At 34.7% G+C, this 20,065-nt stretch overlaps 1 protein-coding gene across 5 annotated transcripts in view; it reads left to right on the forward strand.

The window, feature by feature from the left end:
* The window catches only part of VEPH1 (ventricular zone expressed PH domain containing 1), a 242,511-nt gene that overhangs the window by 156,139 nt on the left and 66,307 nt on the right, over positions 1 to 20,065 (forward strand). For all 5 annotated transcript variants that reach the window (XM_042955580.1, XM_042955578.1, XM_042955577.1 and 2 more), the window contains exon 9: positions 16,680 to 16,819. In XM_042955580.1, the coding sequence (XP_042811514.1) occupies positions 16,680 to 16,819 (140 nt within the window). The remainder of the gene's footprint in view (positions 1 to 16,679; positions 16,820 to 20,065) is intronic.

Consider the following 20,065-nt stretch of genomic DNA (forward strand, 5'->3'; position numbering starts at 1 on the left):
ATTCTTCATCAAATGAGAAATTCGGTGAAATGAGAAATTTCCTTAAGCACATATCAGTTCAAGAAATCACTGATTGCAGAACCTAGCCCTGTAAATACCATAATAATTAAAACAATGTCTACTCTTAAAGAATTATTTGATATCATTTCAAACAGTCATTTCAAAAATTCATCTTTACTTTGAGAATCTATTTTTTTATCTCGCAATGTCTTTCCTCTATTTCCTACATCAAAGTTATAAAATAATGGTTATTATTTTCAAAGCATCTAAATTTTAATTTGGGAATGACAGAGAGTACACTTTTCGTCTAAGATAAAAATATGTATTCGCAAATCATTTGGAATTAAAGTTTAATAAGTGGTGCACACTGGCTTGTCGTGCCTGCTTCCATTTTTTTTTTAGGCAAAAGCAAAAGTATTTTAAAGTAATAAAGCATGTTCTACATTTTTTCCCCAACATTGTAATTTATGGTTGACTTTAAAAACATGCTTTATTTTACATGATTTGGAAAAGCTCCCATCAGATAAATTACCAGTTTCATTTCCTCCTACTTTTTTTCTGTTTAATTTAGGATATTTATACAGTGAAATGACAGTATTAGTTAGAAATTCTGATTTAGTATTTTGAATTTCATGTCTCTGAAATACATCAAAGAAGAATTACATGCGAGATGTAAGAAATGGCCTCAGTGGTTCTTGTCTGTCTAGTATCAAGTAGGAAGAGGAAATCTACTCTTACAGACCCTGTTGCCATCTGTCCTGTATTGAGTACTGAAAGCAAGTTGTGGTAGCCCTGGGCAAACATCCAACCCTAATTTGGGAAGTCATCAGAGGTTCATTTCTTCATGGACTTCTTAGCCCCTCACTGAATTATAGAATCTCAGAGCTAAAAAGCACATTCCAGTATGAAAGTTCCCCCAAAATTGAACATAGAATTGCCATGTAATCTGACGATCCCACTTTTGGGTATGTATGTAAAAGAATTTAAATCAGGATCTAAAAGAGATATTTACACACCCATGTTCATAACAACACAATTCACAATAGCCAAAAAGTGGAAATAATCCAATTGTTCATCAATGGATGAATGGGTAAGTAAAATGTGGTAGATACATATAATGAAAATTATTCAGCCTTGAAGAGGAATGAAATTCTGATATATCCTACAACATAAATGAACCTTGAAGATGTTATGCTAAATGAAATAAGCCAGGCACAAAAGGATAAATGTTGTATGATTCCACTTACACGAAATACCTAGAGTAGTCAAATCCATAAGGACATAAAGTAGAATGGTGGTTGCCAGGGGCTGAGTGGGGAGAGGGAAATGGGAGTTATAATTTAATAGATACAGAGTTTTAATAGGAGAAGGGGAAAAAGTTCTGGAGATGGATAATGGTGATGATTGAACAATGATATGAATATACTTACTGCCATTGAACTTTTTACCTAAGAATGGTTAAAATAGTCCATTTCATATTGTATATATTTTCCCACAATAAAAAAAAAAATCCTTACCTCCATGGAGCTTACAATCTAGGAGAGAGAAAGATAATAAGCGGATAAATGTTAAGATTTAAAAAGTACTTTCTGGATCAGCTTTTGACTGGCCCCATTTTATAGATAAGAAGCCCAAGGACAGACAGAAAAGATAATAGGAGGCTACTCACTAAGACCCTGGTTGTCTGACTTCTGGGCCAATGATATTTCCATTGAACAATACTTCCTTTTTTAGGTACTTGTATTACCACTATTTTATCTGAGCCATTCAGTAATACACTGGAAAGAGACGGGCTTTAGAACCTGGGTTCAAATGCTCACTCAGTTGCTTGCTGGAAGTTTGATCTTGAAATTTCCTTCTCTATAAAATGGGGATAACAAGACCTACTTCATAAAAGTTTGATTCGTTTATTACACTTACACCTAAGTACAAAGTAAGAAGTCAATGAAAATTAGCTTTCTTGACGCTAAGTCTCTCAAAATGCCTTCTCTGAATTTGTTGTGTGTTTATGTTATGTTCAATGTGTGAATACTTTCAGTCTAGAAATTTCAGCAAATACCTTCCTGTGTTTGAGTTTTTACAAATCATTCTGGAAATACAGTTTGGCTATGGAGACAAATGGCTCAGCTAAAAAACCTGGGAAACAAGCCAGATAACATTTATCTGATCCTTATTTAGCTGGAAGAGAACTTTCAAAGTATAAGTTTGGTAAAGAATACAAAACAAGAGTTAACATTCTTTTTTTCCAAAAACTAAAGCCAACTCTTTGATATTTCTGCTAGCTACATTAAAAAAAAGTCAATGCTGTATTCTATATTTATTCTTAAAAGGTATTTATCTCTAAATAAAAAGCATATAATGCCATAGATTATATATAAGAACCACCCTGGGTGATGAGTTATAAGTGTCTAGCCTCCCAAGAAGAATGATGTGTTTCTCAGATCCAGTATAGATATTTAGAAAAATAGTCACACTTGTCAGCTGCTCTCCGAGCATCAGGGGGCATTAAAGTTACCACCACAGTCCTCCTTCACCTGATTCTACAGCTTTCTCCACCTCTAAGGAACTCTAAGCAAATTCATTTTGATTATTCTTTCAGGGTTTGTAACTCTCTCCTATTTCTGAGCACATATATGGATAAAAGAGACCAATTATTCCCATTTTACACAGGCCTATAAAGAGCTTCTCTTTACAGATTTTCCACATCTCTGTAGATTTATGAAGATTTGTCCTACCCCCAAGTTAGAAAATTATGTTGGGGGTACCTGGGTGGCTCCGTCACTTAAGTGTCCGACTCTTGATTTTAGCTCAGGTCATGACCTCACAGTTGTAGAATTAAGCCCACGTCAGGTTCTGTGCTGGGCATAGAATCTGCTTAAGATTCTCTCTCTCTGTCTCTCTGTCTCTCTCTCTCTTCCTCTCCCTGTCTCGTTGCCCCTCCCCCTCTCACACGAGTGCATATGTGTGCACACACTCTCGAAAGAAAGAAAGAAAGGAAGGAAGATAGAAAGAAGGAAAAGTATGTTGACTCTATAGTAATTGCATAGAAATTAATGCCTCAGTTTATATTTCTAAAGCTGGACAACTTATGTGGTGTCGTTAAAGATATTGGCAAATTATTTTGGACTGTCGATTCTGTCCCTGCAGAAGATAACTCAGCTGGGGAGGCAGATTCAAGTCTATTAGACAATGTGACTTTGAAAGAGGTAGTATTGCTTTGTGAACAAAACATGGGTTTAGCATTTTAATAAACTTGGATCCAAATTGTAGTTCCACATCTTACTTAAGTCACTTAACTCTCTGAGCCTTTAACTTTTAAGTGAAAAGAGATAATAATAGATAAGTATGAGGATTGAATAATTGATTGAATTATATAAAACATCGAACAGAAATTGGTACAAGGGTAAATGCTAATATTAGTTATTCTACATATTGACTTGCTCTAATATTTCAAGTACATCACATACATTCACATATGAACTAAAGTCTAATTTTTATTTTTTATTTTGGTTTTGCTTGATTCAGAATTTCCACTAGACTTAAAATATTATTCTAAAATTATAACTCCTTTCTGAAATTTTAGGATGCCATTTAGGACCATTTCTTTTTTTTTTTTTTTCTTTCTTTCTTTTAGAAAGGGAGGGTGCACACATGTGTGAGAGGGAAGGGCAGAGAGAGAGGAAGACAGAAAATCCCAAGCAGGCTCTGCACTCAGTCCAGACCCTAATATGGGGCTCCATCCCACAATTATGAGATCATGACCTGAGCCAAAATCAAGAGTTGAACACTTAACCAACTGAGCCACCCAGATGCTGCAGAACCGTTTCTAATCTTATGTTTTCTAAAAGTTCATTTCCAAAAATGTATACTTTTTAGATTATTTTTTAGCATTTTACAACCATGAAACAAATAAAGAAGTATTTATTTACTAAGATCATAACATAAGATTACTGGCATCTGGGATACAGCCAAAATACAAGTAGCTAAACTGAGGAAGAATGTTCACATTGACAAATAGTTGTATCTCTTATGTTAGATATGACATTGTGAAGCATTTAAAGTGAGATAAAATTTCAACATGAAAATTAATATGGTATTATTGTTATTATGATTTCTCATGTTCATGGGGTTGTTTTACTGGTTTTATCTTTATTGTTCCAGAAGAAACTAGAAAGAGTGTAATAAAGTATCATGATGTTTTGAAGTGAGCCTCTCTATGCCAGGCACTATAGTAGATGTTAAATATACAAAGATTTTTAAGAAAGAAGGTGGCAGGGAAGGAAGGGAAAGAAAAGGAGAGGGAGAGAACTCTACCTTCTATAGTAGACAGATGATACTAACAGAGCAAGAGCCAGGTTCATGTAGAAACATGTATACATACCTGGGTTACTATACACACATAATTTCCTTGTTTTATCAGCTGAGAGGGCCAAGGAGCAATGGCACTCCAGTAGCAACAAACATACCTAGTACCCAGATCTTAGTTTCTAACACCATTTTCCAATAAAAGGAACCCGAAATCCTTGGAGAAACAGCTGATTCTATAACAGGGCAGGAAACAATCATGATGAGCCTGGAGTATCTTTTATTTAGTGCTATAAAGTAAGGAAGTGCTCAAAGACAAAACAAAACAAAACCACACACACAATGGTGGGAGCACTTCAAATGAACATAGAAGCCAACGAAAGAGCTCCTAATGGCCAAAGCTGAAACAATTAGAGCAATAAAATAAATAAAATAGTCCTGAATTATAAAATAAATATCCACAAGTACATACTGATAGAATAATTGACTAAATTGTTTGAATTAAATAACTGCAGGAGGAAGAGACAAATATATACAGAATCCTACATAATTTATGTAGCTATTCTAACCACAAAGAGGTGGAACAGACTTCCCACACCTTAAATGTGAGCTACACATAATGACTTCCTTTCAAAGAGTATAGTGTGCAAAGTGGGGGGAAAGGAGTACATTTATAGTAGACAAACCTGGTAAACACTACCTCAGCCAGGTGATCAAGGTCAACATCAAAAGTTATGTCATGATCAGCAAATGTACTCTTGACATATGATGAAAATAACACTTTACCTCTGTGGTCTTCCTCTCCAAAACTCAAAATCTCAGTCTAATTGTGAGAGAGAAACAGACAAACTCAATCTGAGGGACATCCCACAAAATATATAATGAAAGTACTCTCAAAACTGTGAATGTCATCAAAAACAAGGAAAGTCTGAGAAATTGCCACAGCCAAGAGGAGCCTAGAGATACACAATGAATAAATGTCACCTAGTATCTTGAATGGGTGGGATCCTGGAACAGAAAGAAGACACTAAGTATAAACAAAGGAACTCTGAATAAACTATCGACTTAAGTTTGTAACAGTGTATCCATATTAGTTCATTACTTGTAATAAATATACCATATTAACTTAAGATGTTAATAATAGAGAAACTGGTTGGTTAGTTTATGGGAACGATTAGTTATTCATAAATTTTCTGTAAATCTAAGTTTTCTAAAATAAGAGTTTGTTTGAAAATACTAACAAAATGTTAATATGGCACAATGCAGTGCAGGAATAAAGGTGTATGAACTGAGGGAGAAAAGAGATAAAAAGAAAATTCCAAATAATTCCTAAAGACTTTGAAAAAAAGACCAAATGTTTTGTTGTTGTTGTTGTTGTTTTTTAAATTTTTTTTAACGTTTATTTATTTTTGAGACAGAGAGAGACAGAGCATGAACAGGGGAGGGTCAGAGAGAGAGGGAGACACAGAATCTGAAACAGGCTCCAGGCTCTGAGCTGTCAGCACAGAGCCCGATGCGGGGCTCGAACTCACGGACTGTGAGATCATGACCTGAGCTGAAGTCGGACGCTTAACCGACTGAGCCACCCAGGCGCCCCTGTTGTTGTTCTTTTTAATATAGCTGACACAGGTCCTGAGTTCAGTCTCATAGCCAACACACAATGTTACATTTATTTCAGGTGTATAACTTAGTGATCTGACAAGTTTATACATTATACTATGTTCACGACAAATTTAGCTACCATTTGCCCCATGACATCGCTATTACAGTGTCATTGGCTGTATTCCATCTTCTCTACATTGTATTCCTGTGACTTTCCTCATTCCATAACTGTAGGCCTATATCTCCCTCCCCCCCCCTCACCTATTTTGCCCAAGCCCTCACACCCCTCTTGTCTGGCAACCATCAGTTTGTTCTCTGTATTTGTAGTTCTGATTCTGCTTTTTGTTGATTTATTCTTTTTTTTTTTTTAGATTCCATTTATGAGTGGAATCATACAGTATTTGTCTTTCTCAGTGTGGCTTATTTCACTTAGGATAATACTCTCTAGGCCCATCCATGTTGTCTCAAATGGCAAGATCTCATCTTTTCTTATGGCTGTGTAATATTCCATTGTGTATACATACCACATTTTCTGTATCCATTTGTCTATTGATCGACACAGGTTGCTTCCATGTCTTGGCTACTGTAAATAATGCTGCAGTAAACATAGGGGTTTACATTTCTACCAACACACACAAGGGTTTTTTTTTCCCTCCATATCCTTGCCAACACTTGTTATTTCTTACAATTTTCATTTTAGCCATTTTAACTGGTGTAAGGTGATATCTTATTGTGGTTGTGGTTTGAATTTCCCTGATGATTAGTGATGTTGAACCTCTGCTCACGTGTCTGCTAGCCGTTTGTATATCTTCTTTGGAAAAATGTCTATTCAAGTTCTCTGCTCATTTTAAAATCAGATTTTTTTTAGTGTTGAGTTGTACAAATTCTGTATATATTTTGGATATTGACAGCTTATTGAATATATCATTTGCAAATATCTTCTCCCATTCAGTAGGTTATCTTTTTGTTGATGGTTTTGCTGTGCAAAAGTTTTCTTTTTATTTTGATATACTCCCAATAATTTATTTTTGCTTTTGTTTCCCTTGCCTTAGGAGATATATCTAGAAAAATGTTGCTATGGCCAATGTCAGAGAAATTACTGCCTGTGTTCTCTTCTATTTTTTTTTAAATTTTATTGATTTATTTATTTTTAAATTTACATCCAAGTTAGTTAACATATAGTGCAATAATGATTTCAGGAGTATATTCCAGTGATTCGTCCCCTATGCATAACAACAGTGCTGATGCCAACTAGTGTCTTCCTTAATGCCTCTTACCCATTTAGCCCATCCCCTCCACCCATAACCCCTCCAGCAACCCTCAGTTTGTTCTCCGTATTTAAGTCTTTTATGTTTTGTCTCTTCCTTGTTTTTATATTATTTTTGCTTCCCTTCCCTTATGTACATCTGTTTTGTATCTTAAATTCCACATATGAGTGAAATCATATGATATTTGTCTTTCTCTGATTCACTAATTTCACTTAGCATTACACACTCTAGTTCCATCCACGTAGTTACAAATGGCAAGATTTCATTCTTTAGGATTCCGAATAATACTCCCTTGTATATACATACCACATCTTCTTTATCCATTCATCTGTCATGGGACATTTGGGCTTTTTCCATATTTTGGCTGTTGTCAATAGTGCTGCTATAAACATTGGGGTGCATGTGTCCCTTCTAAACAACACACCTGTGTTTCCTTGGATAAATACCTAGTAGTGCAATTGCTGGGTCCATATTGAGGAACCTCCATACTGTTTTCCCAAGTGGCTGCACCAGTTTGCGTTCCCACAAGCAGTGCACAAGAGATCCTCTTTCTCCATATCCTCGCCAACATCTGTCATTACCTGAGTTGTTAATTTTAGCCATTCTGACTGGAGTAAGGTGGTATCTCATTGTGGTTTTAGTTTGTATTTCCCTGATGATGAGTGATATTGAGCATTTTTTCATATGTCAGTTGGCCATCTGGATATCTTCTTTGGAGAAGTGTCTATTCAGGTCTTTTGCCCATTTCTTCACTGGATTATTTGTTTTTTGGGTGTGGAATTTGGTGAGTTCTTTATAGATTTTGGATTCTAACCCTTTGTCTGATATATCATTTGCAAATATCTTCTCCCATTCCGTCGGTTGCCAATCAGTTTTGCTGAATGTTTCTTCACCATGCAGAAGTTTTTTATCTTGATGAGGTCCCAATAGTTCATTTTTGCTTTTGTTTCCCTTGCCTCCAGAGACTTGTTGACTAAGAAGTTGCTGCAGCCAAGGTCAAAGATGTTTTTGTCTGCTTTATTCTCTAGGATTTTGATGGCTTCCTGTCTTACATTTAGGCCTTTCATCCATTTTGAGTTCATTTTTGTGTATGGTGTAAGAAAGTGGTCCAGGTTCATTCTGCATGTTGCTGTCCAGTTTTCCCAGTGCCATTTGCTGAAGAGACACTCTTTATTCCATTGGATATTCTTTCCTGCTTTGTCAAGGATTAGTTGGCCATATATTTGTGGGTTCATTTCTGGGTTCTCTATTCTGTTCCATTGATCTGAGTGTCTGTTTTTGTGCCAGTGCCATACTGTCTTGATGATTACAGCTTTGTAATACATCTTGAGGGATTGTGATGCCTCCAGCTTTGGCTTTCTTTTTCAGGATTGCTTTGGCTATATGGGGTCTCTTCTGGTTCCATACAAACTTTAGGATTATTTGTTCTAGTTCTGTGAAGAATGCTGGTGTTATTTTGATAGAGATTGCATTGGATATGTAGATTGCTTTGGGTAGTACTGATATTTTAAATATTTGTTCTTCCAATCCAGAAGCATGGAATATTTTTCCTTTGTGTGTGTGTCTTTTTAAATTTCTTTCAGAAGCTTTCTATAGTTTTCAGTGTATATATTTTTCACCTCTTTGGTTAGGTTTATTCCTAGGTATTTTATGGTTTTTGGTGCAATTGTAAATGGGATCAATTCCTTGATTTCTCTTTCTGTTACTTCATTATTGGTGTCTAGAAATGCAGCTGATTTCTGTGTATTGATTTTATATCTTGCAATTTTGCTGAATTCATGGATCAGTTATAGCAGTGGTTTTGTGGAATCTTTGGGTTTTCCATATAGAGTATCATGTCGTCTGTGAAGAGTGGAAGTTTGACTTCCTCCTGGTCGATTTGGATGCCTTTTATTCCTTTGTGTTGTCTGATTGCTAAGGCTAGGACTTCAAATACTATGTTGAATAACAGTGGTGAGAGTGGACATCCCTGTCTTGTTCCTGACTTTAGGGGAAAACTCGTTTTTCCCCATTGAGGATGATACTAGCTGTGGGTCTTTCATATATGACTTTTATGATCTTGACATATGATCCTTCTATCCCTACTTTCTTGAGGGGTTTTATCAAGAAAGAATGCTGTATTTTGTCAAATGCTTTCTCTGCATCTATTAAGAGGATCATGTGGTTCTTTTCCTTTTTTTATTGATGTGATGCATCACATTGATTGTTTTGCAGAAATTCAACCAGCCCTGCATCCCAGGTATAAATCTCACTTGGTTGTGGTGAATAATTCTTTTAATGTAGTGTTGGATCTGGTTGGTTAGTACATTGTTGAGGATTTTTGCATACATATTCTAAGATTTTTATGGTTTCAGGTCTCACATTTAACTCTTTAATCCATTTTGATTTATTTTTGTGTATGGTGTAAGAAAGTGGTCAAGTTTCTTTTGCATGTAGCTGACCAGTTTCCCCAACACTAATTGTTGAAGAGATTATTTTTTTTCCAATTGGATATTCTTTTCTGCTTTGTCATAGATTAATTGTCCATATAAATGTGAATTTAGTTCTAGGTTCTCTATTCTGTTCTATTGATCTATGTGTCTATTATTTGTGCCAGTACCATACTGTTTTGATTACTACATACTTACAGTGTATCTTGAAATCTGGAATTATGATACCTCTAGCTTTGTTCTTTCTCAGGATTGCTTTGACTATTCAGGGTCTTCTGTGGCTCCATACAAATCTGAGTATTATTTGTTCTAGTTTTGTGAAAAATGCTATTGGTATTTTGATAGGGATTACACTGAATCTGTAGATGCTTAGGTAATATGGACACCTTGACAATACTAATTCTTCCAACCCATGAGCATGTAATATCTTTCCATATGTTTGTGTCATCTTCAGTTTCTTTCATCAGAAAGAATACCCCTAGGTATTTATTCTTTTGGTACAATTGTAAATGGTGTTGCTTTTTAAATTTCTCTTTCTGTGACTTCATTGTTAGTGTATAGAACACTACCAATTTCTGTGTATTAATTTTGTATCCTGCCACTTCACTGAATTTATGTACTATTTCTAACAGTTTTTTTGGTGGAATCTTTAGGATTTTCTATATGTAGTATCATGTCATCTGCAAATAGTGAAAGTTTTACTTCTTCCTTACCAATATGGATGCCTCTTATTTCTTTTTCTTGTCTGATTACTATGGCTAGGACTTCTAGTAATATGTTGAAGAAATGTAGTGAGAATGAACACCCTTTTCTTATTCCTGACCCGAAAAAAAAACCTCAGCTGTTTACCACTGAGGATTATGTTAGCTGGGGTTTACCATACATGCCTTTATTATGTTGAGGTATGTTTCCTCTAACCCCATTTTTCTGAGTTTTTATCATGAATGGATGTTCAATGTTGTGAAATGCTTTTTCAGCATCTATTGAAATGATCATACGATTTTTATCCTTTGTTTTGTTGATGTGTATGACATTGATTGATTTGTGACTATTGAACCATCTTGCATCCCAGGAATAATTCCCACCTGATTGTGGTGAACAGTCTTTTTAATGTATTGTTATATATGATTTGCTAATATTTTGTAGAAGATTTTTGAATTTATGTTCATCAGGGGTATTGGCCTGAAGTTTTCTTTTTTGGTGGTATCTTTGTCTGGTTTTGATATCAGGGTAATTAATGCTAGACTTACAGAATGTATTTGGAAGCTTTCTTTCCTCTTGTATTTTTTGGAATAGTTTGAGGAGAATAACTATTAACTCTTGTTTAGATGTCCAGTAGAATTCAACTGTGAATCCATATAGTCCTGGAATTTTATTTTTTGGTAGTTTTCTTTATTACCAGTTCAATTTAATTACTTATAATCAGTCTGTGAGATTTTCTGTTTCTTCCTGCTTCAGTTTTGGAAGATTCTATGTTTCTGGAAATGTATCTACTTCTAGGTTGTCCAGTTTGTTGGCATACAATTTTTCATAATATTTTCTTGAAATCCTTTGTATTTCTGTCGTCTCAGTTGTTACTTCTCCTCTTTCATTTCTGATTTTATTTATTTGGGTCCTTTATCCATTGTTCTTGGTAAGTCTACTTAACGGTTTGTCAGTTTGGTTTATATTTTCAAATAACCAGCTCTTGGTTTCATTAATTTTTTCATACTGTTTTTTTTAACTCTCTACATCATTCATTTCCACTCTGATCTTTATTATTTCCTTTTTTCTACTCACCTTGCACATTGTTCTTTTTCTAGTTCCCTTAGGCATAAGGTTAGATTGTTTACTGAGGTTTTTTTCTTATTTCTTGAGGTAGGTCTGAATTGCTATATACTTTTCTCTTAGGACTGCTTTTACTGTGTCTCTGACATTTTGAAACTTTGTGTTTTCATTTGTCTCCATTTATTTTTTTTTTCTTCCTTGATTGTTTCATTGACCCATTGGTTTACTATCATGTTGTTTAGTCTCCATGTCTTTGTGTTTTTTCCAGTTTTGTTCCTGTGATGTATTTCTAGTTTCATACCATTATGATTGGGAAAGATGCACAGTATGATTTCAATCCTCTTTGATTTATTGAATCTTGTTTTATGGCCTAATATGTGATCTGTTCTGGAGAATGTCCGTGTGCACTTGAAAAGTGTATTCTGTTGTTTTTGGATAGGATGTTCTGTATATATCTGTTATGCCCATCTGGTCCAATGTGCCATTCAAAGACATTATTTCCTGGGGCACCTAGGTGGGTCAGTTGGTTAAGCGTCTGACTTCGTCTCAAGTCATGAACTCATGGTTCGTGAGTTTGAGCCCCACATCAGGCTCTCTGCTATTAGTGCAGAGCGCACAGAGGATCCCCTGTCTCCCTCACTCTCTGCCCCTCCCTTGCTCACTCGCTCTCTCAAAAATAAATAAACATTTAAAAAAAATGTTTCCTTATGGATTTTCTGTCTGGATGATCTATCCATTGATATAAGTGGAGTGTTAAAGATTTTCTTTTTCTTTTTCTCCTTTTCTTTCCCTTTTTATTCTCTTCTCCACTATATATACATATGTATACGTATATACATATATGTACATATACATATATATACATATATATATGTATATACGTATACATATGTATATATATGTATATACGTATACATATGTATACGTATATACATATATATGTATATGTGTATATACGTATACATATGTATATATATGTATATCCACTATATGTGGATACATATACATATGTATACATACATATGTATATATAGTCATATTTTACATCTTTTTATTCATACTTTTCCACTTCTCCACTATATATATATATATGTATACATATATATATAGTCATATTTTACATCTTTTTATTCATATTTTTCTTATGCCTAATTATGGCCATTTCTTTTCCACTTGAAGAAATCCCTTTAACATTTCTTATAAAGCTGGTTTCATGGTGATAAGTTCCTTTATATTTGTTTGTCTGGCAAACTCTTTACCTCAACTTCAAATCTGAACGATAACCTTACCAGTTAGAGTATTTCTGGTTGTAGGTTTTTTTCTTTTCAGCACTTTGAACATATCATGCCACTTCCTTCTGGCTTGCAAAGTTTCTGCTAAAAATTAGTTTATAGTTTAAAAGCTTTTCCCTTGTAAGTGACTTTTTGTTTCTCTCTCACTGCTTTTATGATTCTCTGTTTATCTTTAATCTTTGACATTTTAATTATTATGTGCTATGGCGTAGACTTACTTGGGTTCATCTTGTTTGGAATCTGTTTCTTGGACTTCAATGTCTATTTCTCTTCTTAGGTTAGGGAAGTTTTCAGTTATTATTTCTTGACATAAGTTTCTACACCTCTTTTTTTTTTTCTACAATGCGAATGTTTTTTGGCTTGATGTTGTCTGAGAGATCCCTTAATTATCCTCATTTTAAAAAATATTTTTCTCTTTTTGCTATTCAGCTTGTGTGCTTTCTATTACCCTGTCTTCCAGATCAATGATACGTCTTCTGCATTTTCTTGTCTATTGTTGATTCCCTCTAGTATGTTTTTTGTTTCAGTTATTGTATTCTTCAATTCTTATTGGTTCTTTTTATATTTTCTATGTCTTTATTGAAGGTCTCTGCATTCTTCCATTCTTTTATCTAGTCCAGTGAGTATCTTCGTGATCATTACTTTAAATTCTTTATCAGGCATATTGCTTATCTCTTATTTCATTTAGTTCTTTTTCTGAGTTTTTTTTTTCTTGTTCTTTCTTTGGAGCATATTCCTCTGTCTCCCCAGTTTTCTTGCTTTTCTCTGTTTGTCTCTGTGGATAAGATGAAATGACTACTTCTAAAGTTGAAGAAGTGATCTTGTGTATGGTGTTCCTTAGGCAGACTGTGTGTGCTTAGTGACTTTTGTCGGCTGACTGGAGGTGTGGCTGTATATCTCTTATACCATGGGATGTCTCCATCTCTCTTGCTGTTTTCTTGCCATTCTTTCTATTTTGGTTGCTCAGTAGCTGTTCCGTCAGCCCTCAGTTCTTCACAAAGAATTGTTCTATTAATAGGTGTAATGTGGTGGGTTCCAGAGTGAAAGTGAGTTCAGAGTTTTTTCTTATGTTGCCATCTTGAACTGAAACATGCTCTTGTATTTTGTATCATAGCTTTAAATCTCTCCATGTGTGTGATGTATATTTTGAACATTTCAGCTTATAATACATTGTATTATACAATTATTGATGTTCATGTTAACTTCAGTATTTATAAAGACCACAGCAAATCCTTTATTTTTTACAAAGATAAGCTGTTATCTACAAAAAGAAAGAAATAATCAGATTTGGTGGAATATGCAAAGCATTCTATATTAAGCAAAGCATGGCCTTCAACATTTACTCTATAAAAATAAATAACCCTTTTGACATCAAATGTAGGAGAAAAATTATCATAATGACCCAGATACACTATCTCACTACCTGGAATTACCTTAAACTTCATGCCTTACGTGATTTTTTTCCTGGATGTTCCCTTCATTTAAAATGCTGGTCTCCTCCCAACTTTTTCTAAGTTCAAAATATTGGTTATCTTTCAAAGTGACCCCAAATATTTCCTCTTCCATGAAGATTCCTCTTATTCCCCAATGAAAACAGCTGCTCATTTCTCTGAGCAATCAGAATTGTGTGTTCCTCCATTATCCCATGGACTTACAACAATTTATGTTTTACTTATAGATGTTTCTCCCATTTGGCTGTAAGCTTCAGAACAGGGTCAATATCCTGGTCCTTCTTGCTCTCCACATAGTGCCTGACATTCATTATTCATCCAGCAATCATTCACTGCATGCCTACCATTCAATACCACAGAGTGAACATAAGGGAGAAAATTGCAGCAAAAAATCAACAACTAAATGTTAGTGTTGTGGAGAAATTTTCCAAGTTAGGAAACTCTGAAAAAAATGAGGAAAAAAATGTTGCCACAGATCAGGTTATGGAAAGAATTAACAGAAGATATCACAGAACTGGTTTATTTTTATAACCAGCATATCTGCTTCTAAGATACAAACCCCTCTCCTCTACTGCTTTGCCCATTTTTGTGATCTGAGACCCCTGTGGTTTGTGTATAGAAAGCTGGTAGACCCAGGGTGAGTAAAATAAATCTAATCAATGTTCATCTGCAAAAGAAAATATGAATTAGCAGTGAGAATCTAAGGGAAGGAAAAGACAAAACCTTTTTTTCTTGGCAGAGGCCTGAGGCCCAACTTGTGACTGTCAAGCTACTGCATAAGTTCTTAGAAAAGAACTTGTTCTCTTTTGAAACCTTCTGTCAAAGCAAAACATATTGCTGTCTCAGCATGTACATCAGAGCTAGATTTATTTCAAATACCATTTTTGTGTGTATATTCTTATAGAATACTTGGCTTCCTGCTTCTCTAGTATTTATTAAACTCAATTTTTCAGAACATCTGTACTAAAATATTTTTAGTTACCATTTTCAAATAATTTCTGGTAGGGCAATGTTAGGCCAATATTGTGCTTAATTCTATACTCTGAGGACTTTCTTTCTCAACGCAGGGCCTCCTGGTCTTTTCCACTGAACCTTCAGTCACTCTTTACATCTCATGATCCATTCATCCACAGAATGCAGAAATGCTTTCTGATTTTATACAAGGTTATTGGATACTGAACCCAATTTTTTAAAATTCCCTAAAGCAATTAACCTCACAAAAGCATCCTCTTCCATACCAATGTCTTAGAATCACAGAAAGTTGTTAACTATTAAGATCTCTGTATATATTTCTAAATTGACCTGTGGCTCTATTTTATTTCTAATGCCTTCTCTTCTAATGTGTCATTGGCTGTTCATCTTTAATTCTTCCAAACTCTTTCTGAAAAACCTGTTATTCCTTCACAACTGAGCCCTTATGGTGCACAGATAAGCCTCCCCAATTTTCTAGGGAACCCCAGGGTACTGTCTTAGGTGGGGACTGACTGTCATGTTATTAGGGTCCCCATCAACTTTTAATAAATTATAACCCATATTTCCATTTTTAAAGTAGTGCATACTAAGATCCAATGATTTTCAAAATATTTCATTTAAAATATCAGCTTAACTCTGAAAGAATAAATACCCTATGCATTATCAAATAATAGATTTAAAAATTCCCAGTATAGAAGAGCCTAAAGTATCCTAACATGGCATCAGCTCAGCTGAGTTCAAATCCTGGCTCTGCCCCAGATTGGGTAGACTTGAGGAGTTTTTCTGGATCATTCATCTTTCTAGATGCCCTATCAAGCATCTATTGCATGCCATAAGCCAACATCATAGTGGTAAACAAGTCATTCACAGTGGTTCACTAAGCTGACATGCCAATGCACTAAATTTCCTCATTTTTAAAATAAAAATAGTAACACCCATCTTGTAGGGTGTAAAAATTAAATGGCTTCTTGCCACCTCTGCTCCATGGCACCACCACCATCCTCCCCCCGCTTTTTTATCCATAAAAGATGATCTCAGTAAGTTTCCCTGCTGAACCATTTCAATATGAAATAAGCTTTTCTAACCAGACCAGGCCAGCTCACAGGAAGCCACACCTCCAGCTGAGTTATTCTGGGGGCTGTCTTTGTGGCCCCTGCACAACTACGAGAACAGTGTCACTGGTTCATGTCATACTATCCACTGCCCAGAAAATGCCTGGGTTTCCTCCATGCATTTTCTTATCCTTCCCACATTATCATTTCAAAGTGCCCATTCAGATGGAAACAACACTGTATCTCCCTTATTATTGGCAAGAGGTTTTCTTTCTTCCAGGTGAGTTGCTTAGAGATTCCTCATGCATTATTAGTTGAAACAAGGGAAGGATGGATAGAAAGAATATACCTTGTTGAAAGCATCTTTTAGTTAAATCTACATTCCATGAAATGGATCCACACCCAAATACACAGTTGTTTGGAGTTATTGGTTCAAAGACTGAAAACTGAAGAATGTATTTTTAAAGGTGTTTGTATGTTGAAGTATAAAATGTAACTCTGGAAGGAATCCATGTTTAATGCTATGTACATTTGTTTCTAGATTCTGTTAGAAGTTGTGTAGCAAAGTTGTTCTTTACCTGCTCCCTGAAGGGTCATTACTGCCTCTACAGTAAATCCAGTTTTATTCTCATCAGCCAAGAGCCTCAGCCATGGATCCAGATCATGTTCCTCTTTCAGCAGGTATGTATATCCATGCTTGTCATGGCTCCATAGTGAGTTGGTGGGGTATGAGTTTATAATCATTTTTACTGAATTTTTCTTTGACTAGAGTTCGATGTAAATAACAGCAACACATACACATTTCATTAGTAATTTTTAACATGGGTTTTCTATATTTTAGGATACTTTCTTTATAAAAGACCTTGGATTAGCATCAAGGAGGCCAAACCTATTAATCATGAATATTCTTAGTTTAAAAAGGAAGAAGAAAAGAGAAAATACTTCTGTTACACAATAACAAAAACAGCTTATTTGGAGGAATAGCTTTCTTTATGTAGAGTTTGTCTTTATTTCTCCACAGCCTTCCAATCTCCAATTAATTTTAGTGTCAACATATCCTTTTTGACATTATTAAGATACGGGAATGCCACCTTTCCCCATAGATGTTATGTATATAGGTAAAATTACATAAAGAGGAAATTTCAACTTAATGAACAACTTAATGCAAACATTTTAGCATCAAAAGAGATTCTTGAATATTTGGAAATACTTATCTTGAATATATTAAACTTTCACATAAAATTTAAATATAGATTATAAAATGTAAATAATAGAAGGAATATCAGACATCATTTTTACAGATAAGAAAATTAAAGGCAGAACTCAGAACACCTGACACCTGACTCAGTGGTCTCTGTGGTCTTTTCCTAGTAGCACATGTGTTAAAAAATGAAATGTGGAGTCGCAGGCAGGAGCAGGAAGGGGTGAAACAGAACATGAATGTTAAAAAATAGATAAAAATTAGGCAAGGCATGCCTGGGTGGTTCAATCGGTTAAGCATCCAACTCTTGATTTTGGCTCAGGTCGTGATCTCAAAGTTCATGAGTTTGAGCCCCGCATCAGGCTCTGCACTGAGCATGGAACCCACTTGGGATTCTCTCTCTCCCTTTCTCTCTCTGCCCCTCCCCTGCACTCTCTCTCTCTCTCAAATAAATTTTAAAAAATAAAATAATAAAGAAATTGTGGTTTATATACACAATGGAATACTACTTGGCAATGAGAAAGAATGAAATATGGCCTTTTGTAGCAACGTGGCTGGAACTGGAGAGTGTGATGCTAAGTGAAATAAGTCATACAGAGAAAGACAGATACCATATGTTTTCACTCTTATGTGGATCCTGAGAAACTTAACAGAAGACCATGCGAGGGGGGAAGGAAAAAAAAAAGTTAGGGAGGGAAGGAGCCAAACCATAAGAGACTCTTAAAAACTGAGAATAAACTGAGGGTTGATGGGGGTGGAAGGGAGGGGAAAGTGGGTGATGGGCATTGAGGAGGGCACCTGTTGGGATGAGCACTGAGCGTTGTATGGAAACCAATTTGACAATAAATTTCATATTAAAAAGATAAATAAAATAAAATAAAATATTTCTATAAGAGCACGTATCAAAGTCACCAACCAGATAATTACATTTCTTTATAAAGAAAATGAAAGCTTACTAAGGAAAATGAATTTTAATGCCGAATAGATTGTAATCATAAAATGGAACTATAGTAATTAAGAGACAACTTAGACATGCCTTAGGAATACCATCTTTTCCTATATGAAGATTTAAAAAGAAAACACTTAATAATATCTCATAGAGAACAACTCACAGTTTGATGTGAACCAAATTTATGTGAATATAAAAAGCAGCATTTTTTTTCCTTTTCTTGAACTGACCTTATTATTCTTCTACTTATATTTTTCAAATAGTTTTCATCACTGATTTTGTATTTGGTTTCATTGTTGGCTTTGTTCTTCTTAGTTGTCAGTTTTCAGAAAATAAACCAAAAACTTGATTTTATTTTTGCCCCTTCAGTCTTGTTTTATTGATGTAGTCTGATTCTTATGTTTCTCTTTAAGCAAAAGCACACAAAAGTATCTATAGTTTATGCTGCTTTTCTTCTTTGTTAATTTTACTATGTTTCCTCTCTTTTTCCACATGCTTGTTATTGGGTAGTCTGGGTGAATCCTGACTTGTGATTAAACAATAATCAAATCTTTGACTTGATTGATCATTACAAACCCAGTACTAGCCTTATATGCTGGGTCAGACTCTTTCTTTTCTCTGTCAATTTAACACATTCATGGAATTCTCAGCTTCACAGATTCCGATCTCAATGATCCTCTTTGGAATGGTGATTAGTTAAATCAGGTCCTATTTTTATTCAAGTGAAAAATCATACGCTGCGTAAGTTTCTGATAATAATTAAGAAACTCCCAGATGTGTCCACATTATGGGTTGTATAATTAATCTGTTATGGGCTCTTAGACTTTTTTAATCTGTAAGCTACTTATTTGGGGTATAAGATCCTCCACCTTTCTTCACTCAGTATAAAAAACAGCTTATCTTGGTGATGATAATAATTAAATTTTTCTGAGAAAAAACTTATTGGTTTTCATTTAGAAAATTGAAACTTTGTACACACAGACCACCTAAATCCCCATAAGCTAATTCTTGGGCAATCACTGACACAGAAAATAAAATTTTATAAACCAATGCCATTATTTTACCAGACCTCACATATAAAGGATAATACACATGGTATTATTAGTATGTAAATAATATTTTATGCCCTTTATTATGTTCTATGTTTTTATAAAATTGTTCCTTTGAATTAAAATACTTCTCACTTTATAGATAGCACAACACAATGTTTAAATGACTATTAAACACGATTGATCAGTAAATATATAAACAACTTAAATCTTCCTTTAAAACTTTGTTTTCACTGACTTAAATGAAATATATGTAAATGTGTTTTTTTAAAAATTTATATCCAAGTTACTTAGCATATAGTGCAACAATGATTTCAGGACTGGATTCCTTAGTGCCCTTTACCCATTTAGCCCATCCCCCCTCCCACAACCCCTCCAGTAACCCTCTGTTCTCCATATTTAAGTGGTTCTTATGTTTTGTCCCCCTCCCTGTTTTTATATTATTTTTGCTTCCCTTCCCTTGTGTTCATCTGTTCTGTGTATTAAAGTCCTCATATGAGTGAGGTTATATGTGTTTGTCTTTCTCTGACTGACTAATTTCGCTTAACATAATACCCTCTAGTTCCATCCACGTAGTTGCAAATGGCAAGATTTCATTGTTTTTGCCTGCCAAGTAATACTCTATTTGTGTGTGTGTGTGTGTGTGTGTGTGTGTGTGTGTGTATACATGTGTGTGTGTGTGTATATATATATATATATATATATATATATATATACACACACCACAT

Source organism: Panthera leo, chromosome C2 (genome assembly GCF_018350215.1).
Source record: "Panthera leo isolate Ple1 chromosome C2, P.leo_Ple1_pat1.1, whole genome shotgun sequence".
NCBI lineage: Eukaryota > Metazoa > Chordata > Mammalia > Carnivora > Felidae > Panthera > Panthera leo.